The sequence below is a fragment of the Pistacia vera genome, unplaced genomic scaffold (assembly GCF_008641045.1).
Source record: "Pistacia vera cultivar Batoury unplaced genomic scaffold, PisVer_v2 Contig289, whole genome shotgun sequence".
NCBI classification, from domain to species: Eukaryota; Viridiplantae; Streptophyta; class Magnoliopsida; order Sapindales; family Anacardiaceae; genus Pistacia; species Pistacia vera.
The window spans coordinates 361,196-378,399 of record NW_022196100.1 but is presented as its reverse complement, the minus strand read 5'-3'; the positions used below and the strand labels follow the sequence as shown (position 1 = coordinate 378,399).

At 37.9% G+C, this 17,204-nt stretch overlaps 4 protein-coding genes across 4 annotated transcripts; all 4 read right to left on the bottom strand.

Annotated features, from left to right (window-relative positions):
* Positions 1 to 3,399: 3,399 nt before the first annotated feature.
* LOC116134496 (IST1-like protein) lies at positions 3,400 to 6,408 on the bottom strand. Its single transcript, XM_031420191.1, has 7 exons — positions 6,182 to 6,408; positions 5,961 to 6,093; positions 5,060 to 5,163; positions 4,809 to 4,980; positions 4,476 to 4,616; positions 4,291 to 4,382; positions 3,400 to 4,195 (listed from the first exon to the last, which is right to left on the bottom strand). The coding sequence occupies exons 1-7, from the start codon at positions 6,262 to 6,264 to the stop codon at positions 3,571 to 3,573; spliced, it is 1,350 nt and encodes a 449-aa protein (XP_031276051.1). The 5' UTR covers positions 6,265 to 6,408; the 3' UTR covers positions 3,400 to 3,570.
* A 1,600-nt stretch (positions 6,409 to 8,008) lies between these two features.
* Positions 8,009 to 9,923, bottom strand: LOC116134508. The gene is made up of 4 exons (XM_031420202.1): positions 9,039 to 9,923; positions 8,564 to 8,659; positions 8,420 to 8,508; positions 8,009 to 8,171 (listed from the first exon to the last, which is right to left on the bottom strand). The coding sequence occupies exons 1-4, from the start codon at positions 9,921 to 9,923 to the stop codon at positions 8,009 to 8,011; spliced, it is 1,233 nt and encodes a 410-aa protein (XP_031276062.1).
* Positions 9,924 to 12,939: 3,016 nt separating this feature from the next.
* LOC116134507 lies at positions 12,940 to 13,803 on the bottom strand. The gene has a single exon (XM_031420201.1). It carries the CDS (start codon positions 13,801 to 13,803, stop codon positions 12,940 to 12,942), a length of 864 nt encoding a protein of 287 aa, XP_031276061.1.
* Positions 13,804 to 15,281: 1,478 nt separating this feature from the next.
* Positions 15,282 to 16,224, bottom strand: LOC116134459. The gene has a single exon (XM_031420135.1). The coding sequence runs from the start codon at positions 16,213 to 16,215 to the stop codon at positions 15,283 to 15,285; it is 933 nt and encodes a 310-aa protein (XP_031275995.1). The 5' UTR covers positions 16,216 to 16,224; the 3' UTR covers position 15,282.
* Positions 16,225 to 17,204: the final 980 nt, after the last annotated feature.

Here is a 17,204-nt window from a genome sequence, read left to right as displayed (position 1 = left end):
GGCAGCCCACCACTGGTCAATCACTCAGCTCAAATGGGGCTGACTCTGATACCACTTGTTGGAGTTGAGCCTAACTCCTCACCCAAAAAGCCTTATTGAGTGGGAGGATTATCCACTCTTATAAACCTATTGGCTTGAGCGTACCTAGTCGATATGAGATCTCCAACAAAAGTTACAAGGAAATCTAATGCTTCCGGAAAATTGTTTTGAAGGAATTCAACAATTACCTAAAACAAGAATGGACCATAAGAGGGCGTACACTTCCAAGGTTCTTAGTTAGAGACTGATTCTGCAGTTGATTTGATAGAATGTTCAAATGCTAAAGCCAATTTTCAGTTCTTTATCTGACATAATTGGGTGCCAATTCATTCTTTTCCTGTTCATCATTAATGAGCATCTGAAAGTTAAGTAGCTCATGATGAAATCTTAAGTCTGCTCAAAAGATTGCTTCCCAAATGCTTGAGAGTTTTCAATAACTAAATCCAGAGACAGAGCTGTGACATTATATGCTATACACTTTCCTTTTCAGATTGGCTGAAAATATGGAATATATATGGCTTGCAAAAGTTTACTTTTACTATTGAACGAACGAAAACCAACCATTGGAAAGTGAACGGACTGAAGATGTATGAAAGAGTTCTCCGTAGTCCGTATACTGCGGATTTTTGCTGGTGAAGCAGAACAAAATTTTTGTCCTCCGTTAATGTGAGAATGATGAGTACAACNATATGAAGAGTCTTTATATAAGAAAGTTGTTGTTGGAGTTGGGCTAACTCCTCACCCAAAATGCCTTATTGAGTGGGAGGATTGTCCACTTTTATAAACCTATTGGCTTGAACGTGTCTAGTTGATATGAGATCTCTAACACTCCCTCTCACGGTCAAACCCATATGATCCACTTGCCTATGAATAAAGGTAGTTTGGCAGCCCACCACTGGTCAATCACTCAGCTCAAATGGGGCTGACTCTGATACCACTTGTTGGAGTTGAGCCTAACTCCTCACCCAAAAAGCCTTATTGAGTGGGAGGATTATCCACTCTTATAAACCTATTGGCTTGAGCGTACCTAGTCGATATGAGATCTCCAACAAAAGTTACAAGGAAATCTAATGCTTCCGGAAAATTGTTTTGAAGGAATTCAACAATTACCTAAAACAAGAATGGACCATAAGAGGGCGTACACTTCCGAAGTTCTTAGTTAGAGACTGATTCTGCAGTTGATTTGATAGAATGTTCAAATGCTAAAGCCAATTTTCAGTTCTTTATCTGACATAATTGGGTGCCAATTCATTCTTTTCCTGTTCATCATTAATGAGCATCTGAAAGTTAAGTAGCTCATGACGAAATCTTAAGTCTGCTCAAAAGATTGCTTCCCAAATGCTTAGAGTTTTCAATAACTAAATCCAGAGACAGAGCTGTGACATTATATGCTATACACTTTCCTTTTCAGATTGGCTGAAAACATGGAATATATATGGCTTGCAAAAGTTTACTTTTACTATTGAACGAACGAAAACCAACCATTGGAAAGTGAACGGACTGAAGATGTATGAAAGAGTTCTCCGTAGTCCGTATACTGCGGATTTTTGCTGGTGAAACAGAACAAAATTTTTGTCCTCCGTTAATGTGAGAATGATGAGTACAACCCTACACTATTCTCCTTTCTGGTCCAATAATGGAGTCTTCACCAAGAATCTTAGAAATTCCCAGGTGCCTTCCTTACATATTAATACATTTTTTTCGTGTCGAAATAACAGAAAGACTAAACTTGAACAAGATTTTCAGAAAATAACTTTGCATTGTTGTTTAAACTTGGAGATTGGTATGACATTTTCTGTTAAACTCTGTTTTCAATATTTAAACTTGGAGATTGGTATGACATTTTCTGTTAAACTCTGTTTTCAATATTTGCATTTTTCAATTTCTATTTTATATTTTTTTCAACAGTACAGCCTAACAAATATATACACAATACAATTACATATATACCCTTGACTACATATATACATAGTTTCCAACACTCCCCTCAAGCTGGAGCATATATATCTATTATGTCCAATTTGTTACAAATATAGGTTACCCTTTTACCAACTAGAGACTTCGTAAAAATGTTAGCTAGTTGTTCCCCTATGCTAATATGATTAGTAGTAATTAGCTTTTGTTCAAGTTTCTCTCGCACAAAATGACAATCCACTTCTATATGCTTAGTCTGCTCGTGAAAGACTGTATTGTTTGCTATATGTATGGCTGCTTGGTTGTCACACCACAAGTTCATAGTCCCTGGATCACTAAACCCAATTTCTCTAAGAAGATGTTTTGTCCATATAAGCGCACAAGTAACTTGTGCCATAACTCGATACTCGGACTCTGCACTTGATCTAGCTACAACCGGTTGTTTCTTACTTTTTCAAGAGATAAGATTTCCTCCAACAAAAACACAAAACCCAGTCACAAACCATCTATCCACAGAGGATCCTGCCTAATCTGCATCTGAAAATCCTTCTACCTTATTATGACCGTGATCACTGAAAAAAATCCCACGTCCAAGGGCTCCTTTTAGATACTTCAAAATATGAAGGACCGCATCCCAATGAGATGTCCTAAGAGATGACATAAATTGACTCACCACACTCACTGAAAAAACAATATTTGGAAGGTTACTTTAAGGTAGTTCAACTTTCCAACTATCCGTCTGTATTTCTTTGGATCACTAAACATCTCTCCATCCTCAGCATTCAATCTCAGATTAGGAACCATAGGAGTGTCACAAGGCTAATGTGAGAATGATGAGTACAACCCTACACTATTCTCCTTTTTGGTCCAATAATGGAGTCTTCACCAAGAATCTTAGAAATTCCCAGGTGCCTTCCTCACATATTAATACATCTTTTTTCGTGTCGAAATAACAGAAAGACTAAACTTGAACAAGATCTTCAAAAAATAACTTTGCATTGTTGTTTAAACTTGGAGATTGGTATTACATTTTCTGGTAAACTCCAAGCATAAGTGTTAATAGTAAGGTTGACGCAGCCAACAAGTTGAATTTCAATCCCCAAAAAAGATAGCATAGTATATATTTGTTGCCCACTTTTATCGAGGATAGTATATGTTCCTAAAAATGAAAGCACAACGTTGAAAAGTGATACATTTCAAGGCATACGAGATGCTTCTTTGCATGTTCGGCAAAAATAAGAGGTGAGCTTGGCGCATCAACTCTACTGTTGTAGTGGTGTGGTGCTGATGTGCTATTGGAGGCTGAAAGTATCTCATTTTCTTCACTCTATGTCCTGCACTTAAATTTCTTGTCAATGGATAGTCTAGTTGTAGGTTTCGGACAGTAAAAGACATTTTAATACAATTAACAGTGAGTTCAAGAAATGTAAAAGGAAATTCCACACCGAACCTAAACTTAACAAATCAGATTCAGTGAAAGGAAAGAAGAAGAAAGATATACTGATTTGCTTCAAGTACAATACACAAAGAGCATATGCATTATATAAAATTCTATATTATGTATGGATTATAGAACGCAAACAAAAGTGATGCTGTAAAGCATTTGATAGTCTAGGCTTATGATTTTCGATACTTGAGAGATTCAAAACGAGCAGCAAGATCATCGTAATCTGGCAATTTAGGATGAACGTGATGAACTGAATCCTGTTTGCCAAGAGTTGAAGGTACTGGTGGTGGAGGTCGCTCAGGTGGTTGATAAATGCTGGCAGGAGGTTCTTCCATTTCGATTTCCTCATCACAATCAGATTCATCAAACTGTATATCTGAATGTGCAGAAGGGGCATTGTAGCTGTGCCTCCTATAGACGTTTCCACTTTCAGTATGGGCAGGTCTCCTCTCCTCATGGCTAAGATAATGAGACCTATCAAAACTGTGTGATTCGAACATTCCCCCTGGGGATTTAGATTGATGATCTATATTTTCAGAGCTCACTGGGGGATAGTTTGACATGAATGGGCCAGCCGAATTTCCAGAAAGGTTTGCAGATCCAGGTTTGTTGCATGAAGCATTTGGAATTTCATCAAAACCGGATGATTGAGTGAATTGTTTGGAGCCTTTGCTTGCAAGATGGGCAGCAGCTTGTGCAGCAGCAATTGCTTGCTTTGCTGATTCTGCAGCTGCTTCAGCAGCTGATGTAGTGTCTTCAAAACGCATAGTGCTCCTATCTCCATTACTTGCTGATCTGCACCAACAATCAGAAAAAGTTAACAAAAAGAAGGGATAAACTTCATTGTCTAAAACATTTGGCAGCTGATAAAATGAGATTGACTGAGTCACCTGATAGCTGGCTTATTTGGTTCGACAGGCTGAATGGGCGGCTTATGTTTCAAAGGTAAGCTAGTAGTACTAACAAAAACATCTGGTCCTTCCTATCAAAGAGATAAAATGAGGAAAGTTGGATCAAGAACAAACTTGAACTTAAAACAAGTGAGAAAGATGGAGATAGAGAGAGAAAAACACACTATACGCTCTTCTGGAGGCTTGAGAAGCTCCACTTCTGATTCAGTCGTATCCCAGTCAATCTGATACTCTTTTGCTATTTCTTTCATCACTTTTAACTTCACTTCTCCAGGAGGAGTTCTGACAGAGAGTTTCTCGATTAACTGGAAGCAAAGCCAAGCACTATAAAGTCATCTAAAAAGATATTGGGATGTGACAAGGGAAAATAATATGCAGATCTCAATCTTTATATAGCGTAGAAATAACCTAGTTGATGAGAATATTCACGGTAGTATGAAAGCATATCTAAAAGAATGAGATAACTGCAAATTCCAAAGTCATAAATCTTCTTTTACCATTCGATTTACACCAGAATTAGGTCGCAGATCAGTAGCCGCAGATACAAAATCTTTCCCATATTTTTTCTCAAAAATATTCCTCATTGCCGCTAGTTCTGGAATTTCTGAGCACCTAGGGGAGGCAAATATCACACTAGCGATCCCTTCTTTTAGGTCTACAGGGCACTCCCTGCAATATATTAGATCTACGTAAGAACTATGTTACAGATGTATTTTAGCTTTGCAGTACAATAATTTATATTTTTTACCTTTGCTTGGCAATGATGGTTAGTCTGGACACAATTAACTCACAGAAGAGCTCAATGAACTCATTTGCAGCCAAAACATTCTGTTCTCGTATCACATGTTCAACCTACAAAAAGAAAACACTTATTGGCGAGTGAGAAAATCTAATCACAATCATGCAAACAAATAATCCATTGAGATGATACATGCTACATTCCAAGGTGACAACCATAATTCCAAATCACAAACATTAATAAATTGATTAGTAAGCAAAAGGGCCTGTCAAATATTGCTATGGCAAGATTTGAGAACTAGACTGTAGGGTCACTTCACTGGAAGAACATTGCGTCTATATGAAAATACAGTCACCACAGATATGATGCTCCAAAGTATGGAGATTGGAGAGATCTACTTCAGAGTTCAAGAAGCATAGCCTAAGAAGGAAGATATAAGCATGCATCAGCCATGTCAACAGGTCTAAGTGAATCCTTTCAATAACATAATCTTTTGTCTAGAACCAACACAAGCTTAGACATCATACACCTACCATAGACCTACAAGTTCTTATGAATACCGATTCATGCTTAGGAACAAGATATCGAAATGCAGCATATAGTGAACACAAAGCTAAAATGTCATAACTCATAAGAGATAAATCTTTTTGATATGTTTTTGACTCGGATCAATCCACATTAAAACATCGACAGGGCATGTTAATCCAGCTGACTATAATGTTATCAATAGGATTATCTATGAAACTAAATGAGGTACCTAACAAGCCTCTCTTACAATTTTGTAGTCCCACAAAAGCTACAAACCAGTATTCATATTCATAACATAAATGAATTCCCCAAAAATAACAATCATAACATAAATGAAAAATCATTTCAATCAACATTGCCTTACAGAAAAAAGAAAAAGTACCCGGATACGAGCAGTGGCATCTTGTTTAGACTCAAGAAGCAAAGCAATGTCACGTCTCATTTGTTTAACCACCGCCTGTCTCTTGTTCCTCAACAACTTAATCCTCGCAACGGCCATCTTCGCTGCCGTCTTGCTAATAAAACCAAAAGACAAATCAAATCAAACTTATAAACTTAAGGGTATTGAACAAACCATCTAAAAAACAAATGCAAGTAACATACCATTTGGAGGAGCTGAAGCCTCTGCGGAAAAGAGATAGACCCAGCTTCATGAGCTTCTTGGTTTGAGCCACAGACACAGTCATTGTGGCTTCCAGTAAAAATAGACAGAATGAGACAGAGTGAGCAACGGTCCTTTGAATGAGAGAGATGTTTTAGAATTAAGATTAATCTTTTAGCAGCTTCTTCATGGTGGAATGGGCTATGTGGGTCCTTCTTAGAGGCACCGAATTAGCTTGATCTAATTGATTATGGTGATGCAGCTCTCCCCTAAATATAGCCGTTACATTGTTTGACAAGTGCAAGAAGAGTACACATGTGGAAGAATCCAAGGTAGCAGTGGGCCAGTGGCCCGGCCAAATGCGGCCCCGCCCATTACTTGCAAAGCAGAAGAGGGCTGACATAATATTGCATAGGGCTAACCTCATAAAAATATTAATTTTTTAATTAAAAATAAAAACTTCCCGTCCTTCCCACTCGCTAACATTCCACTCATCATCACCCTCTCCGGTCACCGTAATTCTTGCAGCCCATTGGTCCTTATTGTCTCTTTCGACCACCACCCCACCCTCCCCGTCCCGGGGATGAAGTGGGGTTCATCCTTTTTTCATTTTTGAACTTTTCCATTTGTATTTCTTTTAAGACAAATTTCAGATCTGAAAATGGTTCGGTGTGAAATCGAAGTAATACACTCAATTTCATTAAGTTATTAAGTCCTGGCGGTTTGAACTGATCTGGGAGTTGAAGTAAATACAGAATTGCACTCAATGTCATGAGAAGCTACAATATCAGGAAGAGTGTAATCCTGGTGGCTTGAAATCAGAACCAGCAGCTCAGTTCCTTGGCCTACGAGTCAATCAACTCTTCAGCGGCCTTGGCAGCAGCATCGGAGAGCTCTTTTCCCACTTCGCTATCTTTCTCACCCCTAGGGATAGAGCTTTGCTTTAAGAGTTACATTCCTCTTCCTTGGTTCTCCAAAACATCATCCTGCTTGCTTCATCTTATTTTCTCCAGGATTTAACCCTCCCTTGCAGATGCACTTGTCAAGTTTGGGACTTTCTTCAGTTTCTCCTCCAAGTCTGTTAAATCTGCAACTTTACGAATTTGAGTTAATTCGGACCTCCGGCCAATCGTTAATTCGGTGCTCCATCGGTTCCCCGCAGCATCTGCCGGATAGTTCATATCTATTTAGCCTCAGTCTCACGGTGGTGGCCTCAAAGGTGGCTTTGGCTTTCTCAAATTCCTCTCTCATGGTTTGGTCTGAAAGAAAAAAGCACAAGCGGAGGAAGATGAATTTATTTATGGTATGTGCTGAATCAGAACCAAGAGATGCTGATGTGCGCAAAAAAGTTGTCATAGCTTGAAAGTTGGATTCTCAACCATGGTCTGAATTATCATCTTCTTCAATTTGAAAATGCAATTCAAATTTGATTCAAAACTTAGTATACAAACTTCCTTTGCTCTGTCTTGTACTTAAATTTCCTGGACTACTAATGAATAGTTCGGTTATGGTTTTCAAATTGTAAAAGATTTTTTATACAATTAAGTAACAATGAGCTCAAGAAAAGATTTCAACCTGGAAATTAAGTACAATACACAAAAAGCATATGCATTATACAAATTCGATATCATAGATTGGATAATATGTATGGATTATAGAACCCAAACAAAAGTGATGCTGGAAAGCATTTGATATTTTAGGCTCATGATTTTCTATGCTTGAGAGAATAAAAAAAAACAGCAAGATTATCTTAATCTGGTAATTTAGAATGAATGCGATGAACTGAATCCTGTTTACCAAGAGTTGAAGGTACTGGCGGTGGAGGTCGCTCAGGTGGTTGATAAATGCTGGCAGGAGGTTCTTCCATTTCGATTTTTTTCATCACATTCAGATTCATCAAACTTCACATCTGAATGTGCAGAAGGAGAAATGTAGCTGTGCCTTTTATAGACATTTCCATCTTCAGCATGGGCATGCCTCCTCTCCTCTTGGCTAAGATAATGAGACCTATCAAAACTCTGTGATTTAAACATTCTCTCTTGGGATTTAGATTGATGATCTATAATTTCAGAGCTAACTGGATCGTGTGACATGAATAGGCCAGCCGAATTTCCAGAAAGGGTCTCCTATCTCCATTACTTGCTGAGCAACATCAACAATCAGAAGTTGACAAAAAGAATGGATAAACTTCATTGTCTAAGACGTTTGGCAGCTGACAAAATAAGATTTGACTGAGTCACCTGATAGCTGGCTTATTTGGTTCGACAGGCTGAACTGGGAAATGTTTCACAGGTAAGCTGGTAGGACTAACAAAAACATCTGGGCCTTCCTATCAAAGAGATAACAAAAACCATCTTAAAAACAAATGTATGTAAGTAATGTACCATTTGGAGGAGTTGAAGCCTCTGCGATTCATGTTTTGAGCCACAGACAGAGTCAATCTGGCTTCGAGTAAAGTAGACAGAATGAGCAACTGTCCGCTGAGTGAGAAAGAGATCTTTTAGAATTAAGATTAATCTTTTAGCAGTTTCTTCATGGTGGAGCGAGCAATTGGGTCCTTCTTAGAGGCACCGACTTGGCTTGATTAAATTGATTATGGTGATGAAGCTCTGCCTAAAAATTGATTTAGAATAAGGAAGGAACTATCTTCTTCTTGAATGGGAAAATGCAGTTCAAATTTTATTCAAATCTTACTATAAAATATCATTCATGAAGATAAATATACACATAAAAGGCGTAGTAAACCCTTATGCTGCAGATCCTCTAAAATTCGGACCCATAACTTGATTTCATAACAAAAGTTTAATGACCATTTGATAGAACTCTAATCTATTGAGAAAGTATATTCAAAAGAGTGACTCTTGCATGGATCAAACGCCTAAACATCCCTTCCAATTCATGTTCAAAACCTTCAATAATAGCATCCAAAGCCTGCAGTCTCTCATGCGCAGGTTCAATCTTCTCTGCTTCAACATCTTTGCTTGATTGTTGCACCAACAGATTGCTCAGTGCGACGTCCACACTCTCGAACTCATTCACTTCCCATTGACCTTCACATGTTGCAACCCTCTTGTGCACTAGCTTCAAAACCAGTGACCATCTCGTAGGCTTTGGCTTTAGCATTGGCGCCACAGAGAGGAATGACAAGAGTGAGTTCAAGATGGAAGTTGTGATTAAACTTGCTCTTCTAAGCATTCCAATCACCAAGTAGAGGTGGTCATTAAGAGTATCAAGAAGTGGAGAGGCTTCCAATATGTTCTCCACATGTTTCAATGATGCAAGACACTTGGCAATTTCCTTCTTCATTGTCTTTCTAGAGCAAATATAAGCAGTAACACTGCTTTCAATACCCATCTCCCCACACTTGCTTCTCCGAAGAGCTGATTGAAGTTCACGAACACTTTCTTTCATTAACAAAATAGCCTCCCTAGTATTGCCACAGATGTCTAAGTACCTTAACAAACCATCTAGCAATTCATTGACCCATTTCTCATTCTGATGTTGAGCTAGAGCTTCTTGGGTCATTGGCAAACTAAAAAGTTCACCTATACATTTATACAACTCTCCAAGACCAGATAGACCAGACCAAATTTTCTCTGCTTTTGAAGAAGATGAGTACATCTCCCTAGACGTAAGCTTGTTAAGCTCTTCTTCAACTCTAAGTGTGGTTGGATGTGATCTAGTTGGCAAACTAATGGATCGAACATTGTAGTGTTTAGCAGGCTTTGTGGAGAAAGCAGCCATAGTTGCTTTTTTAATCATAGCAGCAGAGTTTTGATATAAGACAGATTTGAATTAATCTCTAATGTTCAGTTGCCATGTTGCATATTTATACTGGCCAAAGAATCTAAATAAGACAAAGCATCTCGAAGTGCCTGCGTCAATGCCATGGCCCATTGACATGTGAAAGTAATGTGGGTTTTTCTTTGGAATGGGGTATGTTGTCACGTCTTCCACCAAAAACAAAGTGCAAACTCATCTTATTTAATGCAAAAACCTGGTTGTTATCTGGGTACGCTGCATCTCTTGGAGTGTATAATTTTGCATTAAAAGTTTAAAACTAACTAGGTTCATTGGGCTTGTCTCCTACAATATAATTTTCTCCATGCACCACCCTCCGGCATTGCCACCGCCAGGGTAGTCTTTTCATGGTTCAATTCATGGAAGTTGGTTGCCATCAATAAAATATTGTACCCTTTTCCAAAACGCTATGGATATATAGAGGACCTTGAAATACTGCACATTTGGATCTGGAAAGGCCAATTAGATAAGATCATTTAGAACATATTTTAATCTGCAGGCTCATCAAGATTAGATGGATAAGGTAGTTAGCATAGGAATTTGCATGTTATGTCACCATGCTCTCTTTATGGCTTGCAGCCTGGCAATATGAGGCATCAGTTTTATGTTTGATTTATTCTCTCCTTTATTAAGGACAGTTCATATGTGTTCAACTACAATGAATCCTACTCCTCCATGCATTGACCTTCACATTGTCAAAAAACAAAAAGAAAACCCATCACTCATGAGATTCCATGACCTCTATAAGGTTGACCACCCAATGTGTGGGAGGGTCAATTCTCTATAATCTGCTATATTAGTGTTTAGTTGGTCTGCATTTTCTAAGTTTTGGGCAAGGTATGGTGCTTAAGTAATTATCTTGAACATCTAACAGCAAAATGAAAATTATTTATGAGTGATTAGTCTAATCCGGCTTCAAATTAGAGTTCACAAAAGAGTAAACAATTTTTCCCACCCAAGGTTTGTCATAACGACACTTTCCTACCCAAAAAGTTTCAAAATATCACTTTCCCACCCAATGTTTATATTTCGTTAATACCCAAAGTACACTTCACCTTCTCTGTTGCGGCGTTCAACGAGTTACCAAAAGCTAAGGTAAGACGGTTTTTCTAGAGTGGAGGTCTGTGGATTTAATGGTGGTGACTGATTAAATATTCGTCGTTGAAATCAACCGAAAATCAGCTTAAAACAAGGAACTCTAGCTTTGTTGTAACTGACAATCGATGAGACTTCAAGTGTCAAAGTGAGAGAGGTTTTATAGAGAGGAGACCAGAGGTTCAAATGGTGGTGATAAAGAGAATTTTCGCAGATAGAATCGGCTTTGGGTAATAATGGTATACTAACTTTGGGTGGAAAAGTGGTATTTTGAAATTTTTTAGGTGAAAAGTGTTATTAAGGCAAACTTCAGGTGGGAAAAAGTTGTTTACTCTTCACAGAACAAGGGAACTCATTACTTGATAAAATATAAGTGCTTGGGAAACTAAACAAAGAAAAGGGGCAAAAGATTTGCTGTGTGTGAAATCTTATCGAGCGAGGAGCCAAGTTTAATGTTGGAGTAAAGGTTAATCAAATGACAGAATATCAAACTTCCAGGCTCAACTCCTATACAAACACATGTGTTGATATGAGTGCTTTGTTTCCAAGTTTTCATTTTTTGCTAGCCTCATCCATTACGTGGAGCAACATAAAGCTAGCTATAAGAATCTTCAAATTTTAATGTTTTTTTTTTTCTGGGAAAAAAACAAGAACATAGTAGTTTTCATTATGGGATGATTGAGATTCTGAACTGAAACTATGTCGAGATTCGCACTCATTATAGATATATATATCATTTCATTATTCATGGCCAATCAACTATCAATACTAAAACTGTTTAATATTGCATATGATTTCAGAACTTGAAAGATGAAACAGCCTCATTAGATGGTTCTGTATTTTAATAAGCATCGAGTGTGTTGATCAAGATATGAACCCAACAAGTTCATTTGTGATAAAAGTGAGTTTTGTAAACGCTAAATTTTACAACCGAATTGAAGAATGAATCTTGTGAAGCGAGCTCTTGGCAATCTTTGTAGACCTATAGGGTGCCTCATAGCGTCACTGAGAGAGTCCAAGCAATGTTAGGGGATTAAGGTAGATTATGGGTTTGGTGATATGAGCAATAGAGTTTTCTGATGATCTTTTTCTCCCTTTATGGGTGAGCTAACCTTAGCTTATATAGTAAACGACGGGAGCTTGAATCCTACTAGGACTCTGAGTTTTATTTGGTAAGGGAACTCTCTTTTACGGAAGAGATTGGATTATTTGCCTTTATCTGTCGAGGCTTTGTCGGCAGAGGAGTTTAGTTAGGATTCTGATCCTCGTTATGGACTGTTGCGGGCGAATGGATCAGTCCCAGTTCAGCTTAACTTAGGAGACGACCCAACTCATAGAGCAGTCAGTTCCCAAGGTGTTCTAAGCGTGGGCCCAATCGGGATTGGACTAAGCCTCTGGGCCGTCATTCATTACTGTTGCGGTTGGACCTCGTCAGGTTCAATACGAATTTTGGTCCATACAAGTTGTAGCAGCATTTCAATCCCAGAAATGCAATAGAATCTGGAGGCATAAATTCTTGCTAGAAATAAAGTTGGCTAAATGTTACGCGAGTGACTTTGCCCTGTATCTGTATAGCTATAAGATAAGGCTTTGAGAAATGGAAATCAAATAAATTCGCTTAGATCAAGCTTTTTCAATTGAATAATAAAACTATTTCATTGCAGACTGTAGATTAAAAAGATGGCAAAGATTAAAAAGAGAAGAAAAGCATGATAATTTGGATTGTCAAAAATTGTATTTGTATTTCATTGTGTAACTACAGATATTAATATTTTTACAGGATTTTTGAATCTGACATTGAAATCCTTAGCTGATCCTCTAAAATTTGGATGCCTATGCAAGATTTCTCATATAGAAAAATGGCCTATTGGGAGATTATGTTCAAGAGGGAGGTTCTTGATCTGATCAAGCACCTGAACATGCTCTCCAAACCTTTCTCAAGGCCTTCAATGCTGGCCTCTGCAGCCTTTAATCTTTCATGCATATTTTGCATCTTCTCAATATCACGGCCGCACAATGCAGAATCCACACTTTCCAACTCATTCACAATCTCTTGCTTCTCTTCACATGCTGTTACTCTCTTGTTCATCAATTTTGAGACCAGTGACCACCTGTTTAGCTTTTGCTTTGACCCTGGTCCTGAAAAGAATAACAAGAGAGACTGAAAGATGGAGCTGCTTGTTGCATTAACTTCTCTAAGAACTCGAATCACAGCTGAGAGGTGCTGATCTTGTTCCAGGAGTGGTGATACGCCGAGATTGTTATCCATTTGCTTCAGTGTCACAATCATTTTCTTGGCATCCTTCTTCATCTTCTTCCGGAAACAAATGAAGCTAGCAATGCTGTTTTCAACACTTGAATCCCCCTTTCGCCTTCGAATGGCTGAGTGAAGAGCTTGATCATGTTCCTTAATTTGCAACAAGGTATCTCTTGTGATGCCACAAATATCCAGGAGCTTTACAGATCCTTCCAACAATTCATCAATACACTTTTCATGTTGATTCTGAGACAGAACTTGTTGGCTTGATGCCATATTAAGAAGATCATCCAAGCACATGTACAACTCTTCAAGTCCTGAAAGACTCTTGCAAATTGACCCTGATGTTAACAACAATCTTGATGACTCCTCCAATGTCTTGAGCTTGCTCAACTCTTCTTCAATTTTGATGGTGCTAGGATGTGACCTTGAAGGCAAACTGATTGATCTAACATGATATTTACTGGCCATGATGATCACTCTTTCTTTTTCAAAGAAAACTCAAAATTTGAGATGGTTCTATCAACTCAATGACCCTCTATTTATAGATACACCTAAAAGCTCGATGAAATAAACAAATCCCTTTACAGCAGTGTCATGAGCATGTGTATAGAGTATGGAATCTCCTCTGAATGCGGTTCCCTTGTCAAGTTGCTGACCAACATAGCTTCAATAATATGCAATTTCTTTATTACTCTATAGCCCACAAAGGGGTATGATGTGTCTTGTTGTGTTATTTGTATTCTCCTTCTACATATAACCAGAAGAGTCATCCCTAAGCTTGCCCCCCCTCTTGCCACCTTACCCATCATCTCCAAAATATTTAAATGCAGCTGCTACGTGGCCTGTCTGGGTTGTCTCCATTACAAGAACCTTGATTAACAAAACATATTAAACAAAACAATTTTAAGAAATGTCAAGATCCAGATCTCATACAGATTAACAAAAGGGTAATATATATATTATTATATGTATAAATATTATGTGCACGAGTGGCTTGTATTGCTCTTGTCTCCATGGATCTTTAAATCTTTTTCAATATCAAGTTTTCCCATTTCTTAATTCTCCTATTTTTCTTTGATGTCATCAGCAATTGCGAAGGTACACGTACATTGCCGTGTCGTAATAATGGTATACTAACTTGGGTGGAAAAGTGGTATTTTGAAATTTTTTAGGTGAAAAGTGTTATTAAGGCAAACTCAGGTGGGGAAAAAGTTGTTCTCTTCACAAACAAGGGAACTCATTACTTAAAAATATAAGTGCTTGGGAACTAAACAAAGAAAAAGGGCAAAAGATTTGCTGTGTGTGAAATCTTATCGAGCGAGGAGCCAAGTTTAATGTGGAGTAAAGGTTAACAAATGACAGAATATCAAACTTCCAGGCTCAACTCCTATCAAACACATGTGTTGATATGAGGCTTTGTTTCCAAGTTTTCATTTTTTGCTAGCCTCATCCATTACGTGGAGCAACATAAAGCTAGCATAAGAATCTTCAAATTTAATGTTTTTTTTTTTGGGAAAAAAACAAGAACATAGTAGTTTTCATTATGGGATGATTGAGATTCTGAACTGAAACTATGTCGAGATTCGCATCATTATAGATATATATTCATTTCATTATTCATGGCCAATCAACTATCAATACTAAAACTGTTTAATATTGCATATGATTTCAGAACTTGAAAGATGAAAAACGCTCATTAGATGGTTCTGTATTTTAATAAGCACGAGTGGTTGATCAAGATATGAAGAATAAGGAAGGAACTATCTTCTTCTTGAATGGGAAAATGCAGTTCAAATTTTATTCAAATCTTACTATAAAATATCATTCATGAAGATAAATATACACATAAAAGGCGTAGTAAACCCTTATGCTGCAGATCCTCTAAAATTCGGACCCATAACTTGATTTCATAACAAAAGTTTAATGACAATTTGATAGAACTCTAATCTATTGAGAAAGTATATTCAAAAGAGTGACTCTTGCATGGATCAAACGCCTAAACATCCCTTCCAATTCATGTTCAAAACCTTCAATAATAGCATCCAAAGCCTGCAGTCTCTCATGCGCAGGTTCAATCTTCTCTGCTTCAACATCTTTGCTTGATTGTTGCACCAACAGATTGCTCAGTGCGACGTCCACACTCTCGAACTCATTCACTTCCCATTGACCTTCACATGTTGCAACCCTCTTGTGCACTAGCTTCAAAACCAGTGACCATCTCGTAGGCTTTGGCTTTAGCATTGGCGCCACAGAGAGGAATGACAAGAGTGAGTTCAAGATGGAAGTTGTGATTAAACTTGCTCTTCTAAGCATTCCAATCACCAAGTAGAGGTGGTCATTAAGAGTATCAAGAAGTGGAGAGGCTTCCAATATGTTCTCCACATGTTTCAATGATGCAAGACACTTGGCAATTTCCTTCTTCATTGTCTTTCTAGAGCAAATATAAGCAGTAACACTGCTTTCAATACCCATCTCCCCACACTTGCTTCTCCGAAGAGCTGATTGAAGTTCACGAACACTTTCTTTCATTAACAAAATAGCCTCCCTAGTATTGCCACAGATGTCTAAGTACCTTAACAAACCATCTAGCAATTCATTGACCCATTTCTCATTCTGATGTTGAGCTAGAGCTTCTTGGGTCATTGGCAAACTAAAAAGTTCACCTATACATTTATACAACTCTCCAAGACCAGATAGACCAGACCAAATTTTCTCTGCTTTTGAAGAAGATGAGTACATCTCCCTAGACGTAAGCTTGTTAAGCTCTTCTTCAACTCTAAGTGTGGTTGGATGTGATCTAGTTGGCAAACTAATGGATCGAACATTGTAGTGTTTAGCAGGCTTTGTGGAGAAAGCAGCCATAGTTGCTTTTTTAATCATAGCAGCAGAGTTTTGATATAAGACAGATTTGAATTAATCTCTAATGTTCAGTTGCCATGTTGCATATTTATACTGGCCAAAGAATCTAAATAAGACAAAGCATCTCGAAGTGCCTGCGTCAATGCCATGGCCCATTGACATGTGAAAGTAATGTGGGTTTTTCTTTGGAATGGGGTATGTTGTCACGTCTTCCACCAAAAACAAAGTGCAAACTCATCTTATTTAATGCAAAAACCTGGTTGTTATCTGGGTACGCTGCATCTCTTGGAGTGTATAATTTTGCATTAAAAGTTTAAAACTAACTAGGTTCATTGGGCTTGTCTCCTACAATATAATTTTCTCCATGCACCACCCTCCGGCATTGCCACCGCCAGGGTAGTCTTTTCATGGTTCAATTCATGGAAGTTGGTTGCCATCAATAAAATATTGTACCCTTTTCCAAAACTCTATGGATATATAGAGGACCTTGAAATACTGCACATTTGGATCTGGAAAGGCCAATTAGATAATATCATTTAGAACATATTTTAATCTGCAGGCTCATCAAGATTAGATGGATAAGGTAGTTAGCATAGGAATTTGCATGTTATGTCACCATGCTCTCTTTATGGCTTGCAGCCTGGCAATATGAGGCATCAGTTTTATGTTTGATTTATTCTCTCCTTTATTAAGGACAGTTCATATGTGTTCAACTACAATGAATCCTACTCCTCCATGCATTGACCTTCACATTGTCAAAAAACAAAAAGAAAACCCATCACTCATGAGATTCCATGACCTCTATAAGGTTGACCACCCAATGTGTGGGAGGGTCAATTCTCTATAATATGCTATATTAGTGTTTAGTTGGTCTGCATTTTCTAAGTTTTGGGCAAGGTATGGTGCTTAAGTAATTATCTTGAACATCTAACAGCAAAATGAAAATTATTTATGACTGATTAGTCTAATCCGGCTTCAAAATGGAGTTCACAAAAGAGTAAACAATTTTT